The 10821-nt window shown below is 45.5% G+C and overlaps 1 protein-coding gene and 1 long non-coding RNA gene across 2 annotated transcripts; both read right to left on the bottom strand.

Annotated features, from left to right (window-relative positions):
* Positions 1–774: 774 nt before the first annotated feature.
* On the bottom strand, positions 775–1948 carry LOC112077889 (uncharacterized). Its single transcript, XR_011478346.1, has 3 exons — positions 1781–1948; positions 1050–1300; positions 775–891 (listed from the first exon to the last, which is right to left on the bottom strand). It is a non-coding gene; the product is annotated as an uncharacterized lncRNA (long non-coding RNA).
* A 4571-nt stretch (positions 1949–6519) lies between these two features.
* Positions 6520–8013, bottom strand: LOC112077887 (ictacalcin-like). The gene is made up of 2 exons (XM_070441865.1): positions 7306–8013; positions 6520–7047 (listed from the first exon to the last, which is right to left on the bottom strand). The coding sequence occupies exons 1-2, from the start codon at positions 7519–7521 to the stop codon at positions 6811–6813; spliced, it is 453 nt and encodes a 150-aa protein (XP_070297966.1). The 5' UTR covers positions 7522–8013; the 3' UTR covers positions 6520–6810.
* Between the last annotated feature and the right edge of the window lie 2808 nt (positions 8014–10821).

The raw sequence follows: 10821 nt of genomic DNA, 5'->3' as shown, positions 1-10821 counted from the left end.
GGATACATAAAATACCTATCCAGGTGTTATAAGATCTGGCATGAGTCAGCAATGTCTGAGCAGAGGACTGGTCAATATCTCTTCCTGTATTCCTCACATAGAGTGGAGATCTGCGTGGAGGCAAAGGTAGCAACCAACGAGGAGGCTCCCTGTGTGGAGAGGGGGTGGCAGCCTCCATGAAGGGCGGAGTAAATACTACTCTGGCTCTGAGGGCTGAGCTAGATAACGTGGCACGGGCAGAGTTTAACTCCCAGAGCCGTGCAGGAGCAACTACAGAAGTCAGACAGACCAAGAACAGCATCAGCGCTCGGGGCTACAGAGGGTAGCAACAGAACACACCACATGCAGACATAAACACACAACCACAGAAACACACACATGCAGACATAAACACACACAACATGCAGACATAAACACACACCATGCAGACATAAACCACACACATGCAGACATAAACACACACATGCAGACAAACACCACACATGCAGACATAAACACACACATGCAGACATAAACACACACATGCAGACAAACAACACACATGCAGACATAAACACACACATGCAACACAGAAACACACACATGCACACACAGAAACATACACATGCACACACAGAAAACAACCGTATCAGCCTAACCACATCACATGTTATAGCAATCTGGTGCGACGGCACAGTCGATGACGTGGCACACAACCATTGGTTGATGCATGCAACTCCTGTGCAGGGGAACATGAGTACATCAGACTSCAGACCWGGAGGGTTAGTTACCATGGAGTCTTTTCCCCTTTGAGTAACTGCTGGAGTGTCCAGGGCAWTGCCAAGGTGGAGGATCTTTGCTAGGCTCTGCTATCACCGTGACAACCACAGGCTCYTCGGAGGCAAATCGCACCTGTAGAGTCAGGGGCACACACTTCAGTGATGTCTCTCCAAAAACACAGACCGACACACACAGATCTCTCATCATTTCTACAGCTGTCTTGACAACTGAGAAAAGCACCATCTGTGACTATCCGTCAGTGTGTGTGTGTGTGTATGTGTCAGACTGACCTGCCGGTGGCTGCGTCCTCTCAGCAGGCTAGCCGGGTTGGGGCGTGGTGGGTCTGGGCTGAGGGGGAGAGACAGGTCCAGTTCCGGGAACCGCAGGAGGCTAGCGGGGACCAGGGGCACCGGGGCAGGCAGGGGGACCAGCCGGATGTCTGGGTCACTGCACCCTGCTAGAGGATGCTGCTGCAGGGGACCTACTCTGGTCATCTTAGGTCACCAGTCTGGGTCTTTATCTTTGGGTGATGGCTCTGTTACTGATGTTAGGTAAGATACAAGGCAAAGGCAGTCAACGACSRGAATATTTTGTATGGTTCTGAATGGCAGTTACATTATCACTTTGCCTAACCTTAACACCCCCTAACCTAACCTTTCCGATGGAGCAAACTTAACATATTTTGAGTCCTATGTCCAACCCAGTCCCTTGCCATTGCTGGATCTGTAGTGTATGTTGAATAGCGTTAACTTTACACTTCCAACCAGATATGACGATGTGACGTTATCTAGCTAACGTTTGATCTCTAGATTCCATTCACAGTGGGAGCTTTCAGCACACAGCCAGCTAGCTGGCTAACGACGACAGCAGACATGCTAGAAAGTTCACCAGTCAGTTAGCCAGCTAACTTTACTTGTCGTACTACTAGCCAGCTAACGTTATAGGGTTTGTTTGGCTAATTAGCTAGCTAACGTTAACTAAAGCTATGCAGATTCAATCATGTCGTTTATTCTCCGCTTACTGTTATGAGGAAGCGCCCCGAATGACAGCTGAGCTCACTCGTTTCTTGTAGTTTTCACTGTTAATACATGAGGATAGATTGACTCTATTTAGCAGGATCTGCTCACTTTTGAAATTCCCTCCACTGGCGCCACCATAACACCTTCTACAGAAYGAAACAATCACACTTCCGGTTTCTTCGTTAGTAGGAAATTATACAATGGCGCCCCWTGGCGTGCATGTTACATTGTGTGTGCTTGTGTAAGTGGTGGACTCTACGGCACAAGTCAAACTCTTCTTTAGTAACAGTTATTTATTTGACTCATATTTTTTGTTGTTGCAGAATTACAGAATATGCACATTTCACACGTTCTCTTTCAGAACCCCTCTTCATTAGCCTGGTTACCAGTCTCCGTTTAGCTAACATTCCACTCATTAACTGCCATTGGCACACGACATGGAATAGGCTAAGAAGTGGAACGTTATAGAGACTGGGAACCAGGCCTCTTCATAACTACAGCATCATCATTACACGAGACATCATCATCATCATCATCATCATAGCCAGGCTGTCATTGTAAATAAGAATTTGTTCTTGACTCGCCTGGGTACATAAAGGTTAAATATAAATACACATTTTACATGATTATTCAAAACATCCATTTAAATAGAAAATGAAAGGCATGTACTAATACTGTTAGCTTCTCTTTGTGTGAGTGTGTACGTGGGTGTGTGCGTGGATGAGTGCGTTAGTGTCTCTGTCTGTCTCTCAGTGCTCTCAGTATGTAGTTCTCTCTCTCCAGATGGGTGTTCCTCTCTGACAGCTGGTTGATCCGCTTCCTCAGTAGCTCCTCCTCCTCTCTCACAGCCAGCATCAGGTGGCTCTTCACCAAGTCCTACAGCAATATGCAACATGTCATTATAGCATATCATCAAATATATGTCACAATTCTTTCAGCAACAGATGAGTCTTCACCAAGTCCTTCAATACAACACATTACAGACACTATAACCATAAACACACTGTCCTACCATGGCTTGCTCAATCTTGTTGTCAATTGCAATCTTACTGCTACTGGAGCCACTGCAACAACAACAACAACAACAAAGGAGATTGTGTCTTAGTGCACATGGTTCACATTGATGTCTATTCCTGAACACAGTCACCTCCCGACAACAAATGGCCAGGCCATTTCCATGGTTACCTGTGGCAGAAGAGCAGCAGGGACAGGAAGGCTGCCTCAGCGTTCCGGACAGAAGGTGTRCCCTTCAGACACAGCGACCAGGATGGGAGCGGGGCCAGTGCCTGGTGTTGAGGTTGGGGTTGAGTAGTGGTCTGGGTCTGGGGTTGAGGTTCAGACTTAGAAGTAGTCTGGGGTTGATGTTTGGGTTGAGTAGTGGTCTGGGGTTGAGTAGAGGTCTGCGGTTGAGGTTGGGGTTGAGTAGTGGTCTGGGGTTGAGGTTGGGGTTGAGTAGTGGTCTGGAGTTTAGTAGTGGTCTGCGGTTGATGTTCAGGTTGAGTAGTGTCTGGGGTTGAATAGTGGTCTGCGGTTGAGGTTGGGGTTGAGTAGTGGTCTGGGGTTGACATTGGGGTTGAATAGTGGTCTGCGGTTGAGGTTGGGGTTGAGTAGTGGTCTGGGGTTGACATTGGGGTTGAATAGTGGTCTGCTGGTGATTGTGGGGTTGAGTAGTGGTCTGGGGTTAGGGTTGGGGTTGAACAGTGGTCTGGGGTTGAGGTTGGGGTTGAGTAGTGGTCTGGAGTTGAGGTTTAGTTGCGGTCCTAAAAGTGTTGTGGAATCTTCATGGTGACAGATGTTTGGTTCCTCATCTGAAGCTCCTGCCGTCCGCTCGCCCATGAGTCCCTAACCCTGACCCCCCACGACCTCTCAGCCCTCCATGACCCCAACCCGTATCACTCACTCTCTCCCTGCCTTCTTCTCCTACTCTCCATCTAGCAGGAAGTTGTAGTGGTTGATGGACAGTGGGGGGTAAGGGGGGGTCTGGGTTTGGTCTGGGGGTAGAGGAAGGAAGGGCAGCCGGAGAAGGAGGAAGGGCAGCCGGAGAAGGAGGAAGGGCAGCCGGAGAAGGAGGAAGGGCAGCCGGAGAGGGAGGAAGGGCAGCCGGAGAAGAGGAAGGGCAGCCGGAGAGGGAGGCAGAAGGAAGAGAGTGTCTCTTTAAGGGGACTGGAGGGCTTTTTTACTGGACCTGAGAGGGGATAGGGAGGAAGGGAGGGATAGGGAAGAGATGAAGAAAGAGATGGAGAGAGAGATGAAGGAGGGAAGGAGGTAGAGATGGAGGGAGGGAAGGAGGTAGAGATGGAGAGAGAGATGGAGGGAGGGAAGGAGGTAGAGATGGAGAGAGAGATGGAGGAAGGGAAGGAGGTAGAGAGAGGGGGCGAGGCTGCCGTTGAGTCTCAAACAGAGAGATGATTTTCTTCACACTGCCGAACATGACTGATCAAAAGAGCCTCCTTGTCACCAGACAGCCAAAAGCAAACAATAGATTATCTAAACCACATCAAAGGCGCTTCCATCCTCCTCCATTCACTACAGCCTTCTGTGCAAAAGCCGGTCACTGCCTGTAGTGGGTAGAGAGTCAGAGAGGGTTTAAAGGCACAACCAACAATTACTTCCATGAACAACTACAGAACATGGGTAGTTGAACAGATCACCATGGTCAATGGGAGAGGTCAATGGGAGAGAGGAAGATTAGATCCATGTGCGTGCTGTCACAAGCGTGATCTGGGATTCCTATTGGAGAAATAGATTTTGGGTATCCTCCAATCTTTGGTGGATCAATCCCACAGACCCAGCCAGACGAGCCCAGCCTGCCGAGAAGATCTCAGATTAAAATTGCCTTTGTCTGTGGATTAGGATTAGCCTATGCAGATGACTTCCTTATTCCATCMAGCCGCCAGGTGTCTGATTGGCTAAACTATATAATTCCGGTTTATGCAGGGCGGAGTCTACTGTCCAGGTGAGGAGTTTCTCCACGACGACCCAGAGGTGAGAAGCGTTTCCATGGTGAGGAGCATGTGTGTGTGTGTGTGTGTCTTTGGGCTCTCACATGATGAGAGACTGTTCTACTTCTCCCCCACACACACCCCACTGTCTGGCACTCTGATAGGCTCTTACAGGAACCCTCTCATTCCAACCTCCGCCTACTCACTGCCTCAGCCAATGGCAAAGTTTGTGGCATTCTTTGCTTGCCCACTGCCACTGAGTGTATGCTAATTAGTTTCCCAGTACGACAWGTATTGACCTCCATGAAAATATGTCCACTGCCTATGTCCTCCTTCCTCTGGACAGACCACATTAATAAATTAATAAAACTGATGGTCACATGTCTCAGACGTATGTGTTTAGCCAATCTATCTGTGTATGTTGTTGATTGTGAAGARTATTGAATCCCAACACAAGCTCCTATGGTCTGATGGTGAATGTCCCTGAATGCCCCCTGTCTTTTCAATCATCACAAGAACTGGTGAAGGCCTACAAGGAATCTGTGCCATATAAAATACAATGTGTTCTCAATCAACCTACTCTGTAAAATGAACACACACAAATGCACACACACACACAAAGTAATGAGAACCCACTGGTGGTTCTGTTCAGATGTTCTGGCCGAATCCTTGATGGTTGAGAGAACAGCCAAGAGCTCAGCTCAGAACAGCCTCACTCGTTCCTGGCCTCACTCGGCCCTGTCGTTCTCCTCTGCTCCGGCCCCCTGCACTGGGCTGCCACCCTACCACCTTCCCCCTGCACTGGGCTGGAGCACAACAACATCCACCTTCTAGTCTCACACTCACATATCAAGTACCCTGGATTACTGTAGGCCTAAATGTTATTTTTATTGACACCAGAGTTGTGTCAGTCAATTTCAGTTCTCATCAGTTGAATTTGACATGGAAGTTCTCTATAGGAGTTCAGTTCAGACTAGAATGTCAGTGGAATTGACCCCAACCCTGATCAAGACTAATGCATCATAGATATGTGTTAGATTCAACCGAGTGGCTGCGTGACCAGGGGTTGTATGTACCGTGCCTCTGAGGAGGAGTGCTGATCTAGGATCAGGTCCCCCTCTGTCCAAGTAGTATCTTTCATATTGATCTAAAAAGGCAGAACTGATCCTAAATCAGCACTCCTACTCTGAGACGCTTGAAACACACTCTCAGGACACCTCTTCCTGACACCTGAACAACCTTTCCTTCTACTGCRTGCTACTTTACACACTATTTTAATGTAGCCACTGTTGCTTCCCCTACCTTCCTGCTCTGACCCGCGGCGATGATCATCTGGTGATAGACATGTACAAACTTCCTTGCACAGCCTTGTTTTAGATTTAATCTAAGACTAGGCGATTGCTGGACTATGGCTAATCTTAATTTTCATCATTATTTGGATATTATCTTTGTTGTTTCATGTTGCTGGGTAGGAGGCTTCATCTTGGAGATGGTTCTATATTTGGCTCTATTGGACCTTCACAGTAACAGTTGACTTCCTGTATTCTTACTGGCTCTGGAGTAGATAACAGTATTGTGACGTAATTAAGTAGTCAAATATAGTTTATGCCTCATAACCTCTAATCTCATTGCATGTTTAGTTTACGTTGACATAATCAACAAATTGTATTATTTCTGAATACAAAGGTTCATGTTTGAATCATGTTGCTTGCTGTATCATATTTAGGACATACACAGCCAATCACACATGCACAAACACACACACACCTGCACAAATGATAAGTCAGCTTTCTTCTAAACATATTAAAATAGTTTATTTCATTTTTCACTTTAAACAAACCAAAGAGCTTCCTCTCCATCTCATGAGATTGTAGCCTATATGCCTGTATGTGTACAGGTCAGTGTCTGTGTCCTTCACCTGTCTGTCTATGTGTGGTGTGTATAACCAACCCAACCCTTTTTCTGTGTATGTGTGTAAACCTGCATCTCTGACCCTCTGAACCTGCATTGAGGATCTTGCTAATCTTATCATGAATTCACTCATGGAGCAAGAGCTGCTGTTCTGTGGAGAGTGGGCAGGGGGAGCTGTTTCACTTCTTGGTGAAGAACTCATTGCACATCATGGTGAGGCAGGCCACCAGTGTGACGTACTCCTGGAAGTCCACACTGCCATCTGCGTTTGCGTCCAGATCTTTGNTGAAGAACTCATTGCACATCATGGTGAGGCAGGCCACCAGTGTGACGTACTCCTGGAAGTCCACACTGCCATCTGCGTTTGCGTCCAGATCTTTGAAGATCTTGTCAACCTTTGCCTGGTCAGTGTTTTTCTGTTATAATGATCAGAGAGAGAGAGAGAGGTAATGGGTGAGACTTTGATTTCAGCAGTTAAAACTAGAATCCATACAGTTGTTATTTGTTTATAAAGGTGTGAGAGATTAATTTATTCTATTGGATGATTCAGGTCATGTGTTTGTGATGTTCCAAGCAATTCAATATTTCAGTAGTGTCTGTCTTTAGCAGTATTGTATTTGGTCGTGCTGCTGATAAAGCATGATTGAACTGAACTGTTCCTAGGATCCACTCACCCCCATGATCTCTCCAAGCTCTGCGTTGAGCAGATCTTTGAGTTCTCCCTTGCTCAGGGTCGTCTTGTCGCCCTCCTTGCCAGAGTACTTGTGGAAGGCTGAGATGAGCAATGCCATACCCTGCTGGACCTGTGACATGGTGACTACAACACACACAGAGAGAGAGAGAGAGAGAGTGAGTGAGTGAGAATGGAGGTACAAATGTAGGTTATTCATTTACAGTATTGTCAATGTTTTATTATGATAGCAGGATGCTATTGGACATGATGTCCACGCACAGAGAGAGTAATGTTTGGTTACTCTGTATTCACAGTATAATACATCTAATATTATCAACATTATATGAAATATTTGATCAATTTATTTGACTTTTTGAAATGTGAAATCCCAGAAACTAAATTAGAGGGATAAATGTCTCATTGTTGAATGAAAAATCCAATTCAAATCTATGTTATCTTACATCGAGGTTACCATTCCATATGTCTGGGAAATAAAGTAATGTTGGCACTGGTTTAATCGTGTTTAAACATAAGGTTCAGGTTGAATAGAGGGTTTAAAGAGTATTAACGGTTGTTGCACACGAATCAAGGACTTAACTACACACATACCACGCCCCACTACTGCAAACAGGTTCTACATCTCTACCACAAAGGGAGGAAGAGAAAGAGAGGGGGAGGAGAGATGGAGAGCAACGCAACAGAGGCAATTAGAGAGACTGATAGTATGTAGAACTACAGTGACTTAATAATGACCATGTATCTGCCTTATTGCCTCTCATAGATGTAAAGTCTTGTGCTGTGTGTGTTCCCATGAATAAAAGGATAAATAAAGCATGCTTGACTTGGCAGAGCTCACCGAAGTCTGGATTATATTAACCCAGCACCCAAACGTTATTTAATGCTTGACTCCTTTTCCTCTTTATAAATATTAGCTACAAAAGTATTGTGAGCTCTCCATCTCAATATAAAACAGTACCAGCACACCAAATAATTACCGAAACCTATTTCATCCAAGTCATAGCACCGTAAAAATCCACCACCACTGTGTTTATGCCTCGCTCACAAGGTGTTAGTGTTGTGTCTTCCTGTGTTGTATCAGTGTAGTTTCACAGGGCGTCGTCCACCTTGTCTAGTTCACCTAGAATGACCCATGCTTTAAACAGACAAAAGTAAATTTGAATAGAAAAGCACTTGTCATCCTCAGATTATTGTTTACATATATATTCCAATCAAAACTCATTAAAAAAATGAAAAAAAAGCCCTGAATTTTCACTTAGAATATAATGTTCACAAAACCCTGAGGGTCTATGGAAGGCAGTCAGCCAGAAGGTAGCCCCTACAGAATTAGTTTGGCCAGTTGAGAAGTTAGCCAGTTATAAGGAGAAGTTTGGCCAGTTTGGACAGAAGTTTGGCCAGTTTGGAGAAGTTGGCCAGTTTTGGAAAAGTTTGCCAGTTTGGAAAGTGAGTAGTTTAATTTGCGGTGTTACTGTGAAAAACCTCCTGTGTTTGTTAAATATAATTAGGTCAGACTGTTACATGGCCATATGTTAGGGAACGACAGATTATGAAAAGACTCATCATAGTCAAACAATTCAGGACGTTCAGAACTATTTCACCATGAAACGGAACAGACATGCAGTTTCCAGTCCCTCAGATAAAGAGGAAAAAGAAGGAAAGGAGGAAGAGTGGTTTAATACTGTTTAAAACCAACACCCCACTCTCTCTTCCTCACTCCATCGCTCTCGCTTTCTCGACTGTCCCAACTCTTCGCACCCAACTTCGGTGAGTGAAAAACCTTAAACCTAGTAAAACGTTACATTATGCCTCGCTGCTAAAAGCTCCAGTTGTTTTAGCCTGTTGTGTCTCTGATATGTTAGATCCAAATTATACCATTCTCATTGGTGTTCTACAACATTATTTGCAATTTGTGTTAGTTAATGTCTATATGATTAATACTTGACTGCAAAAAAGTTGAATGACTTCAGAGTTGCTTTCAACAATTAGTAAGCGCCTGTCTGCCACTGTTTGTGATCTTGAGCCAAGCTCTGTGGAGGGCGTAACGCTGTCTGCCTGTCCATTTCTAAATGTCTTGGTGCTACTCAGACACTACGCAGTTCAGATGAAAGAATTCTCTCTTCCTCTTTCCTGCCTCCTCCCCTCTCTCTCTTCCTCCCTCAATCCTTCCATAGTCAAACACTACCTCTTCTATCCTCCACATCCCCTTCTCTCTCGCTCTCTCTTTCCCTTCACTCTGTCCTTTACCAATAAACTCTCTTCTCCCCTCCCTCTGACCCATTCTGTGCAGTAGATTGGTTCTATTATCAGATTGGGCGCAGTCAGAGGGGGGATGGTAAGAAGTGCGTCTGGTTGGATGCCTCCATCTGCCGGAGCTGGACAGTGACTCAGAGGAGAATCATCATCACCACGAGTGAGCTCTAGAAAGATCTGTGGAGTCCCCACAGGACCTGGCAATTGTTCCTTACAACTATAATGTGTGCTACCTCGATATCTTCGTACGGGATGGTTGGCGTTTCAGTCGGGTTCCTTATTGACCCGCACCCTACTGCAATCCACAGCTGGAGAGGTCAGCTAAAGAGGATTACATTACAGACCTTCCTTAAACTCAAACTAACTACGGTAGGCAGAGAAAGAGAGAAAAAGAGAGCAACCTCCCTACATATTCGTGCGTATGTGAAGAACCACACCTTAAACAAACTGAAGAAAGAGGTGAGACAGGTGAGGGGTGGCAAGTCGGTGATGCTATTATTTACTTGTCCTGAAATTACTCAGAGAACGCCATTGCACCTATCCCACCAATTTCCTGGGCCCATCTTCTTTTCGGTGTTCTACTGTTTCTGTCCCTCTCGTCTCTATATTTCTCTTTATAATATAGGTATACTTTTCTCTCCAAAATCCCCCAAGAGTAATGAGAGAGACATGCAAGGCGTGGCTATATCTCTATGCGCTGTTTGTGCGTTAAACAACTCGCCCCTTTCTCTTCCTCTCCCCGTTCCTATATCCGCCTCTCTCTCTCTCGTTCCTTCTCTTGCCCGCCTCTCTCCCTATGTCTCATCTCAACCCTCTCTCGCGGCGCTGCCGTCGTCCGCTTCGGCAGAGTGCGCTCTGTGCGTTTCTCTCCATCTCTTCCGCCCCCCTCTTTCTATTCCTCCCCTGTGGTAAGATGTAGAGAACCTGTTGCAGTAGTGGGCTGTAGTGTGTAGTTAAAGTCCCTGGATTCGTGTGGCAGACAGACCGAATATACTTCTTTAAACCCTCTATCAACCTGAACCTTATGTTTTAACACGGATTAAACCAAGTGGCCAAACGCATTACTTTATTTCCCAGACATTATGGAGATGGGTAACCTCTGATGTTAAAAACATAGATTTGAGTGGATTGTCATCAACATAACATTTATCCCTTCTGAAGTTAGTTTGTGTCTGGGATTTCATCGATTTCAAAAATCCAAAAAAATTGATCAAAATCTTCATATTAATGCTTGGATAATATTAGATTA

This window comes from Salvelinus sp. IW2-2015, unplaced genomic scaffold (assembly GCF_002910315.2).
Source record: "Salvelinus sp. IW2-2015 unplaced genomic scaffold, ASM291031v2 Un_scaffold5024, whole genome shotgun sequence".
Taxonomy (NCBI): Eukaryota; Metazoa; Chordata; class Actinopteri; order Salmoniformes; family Salmonidae; genus Salvelinus; species Salvelinus sp. IW2-2015.
This window is presented reverse-complemented; position numbering and strand designations above follow the sequence as displayed.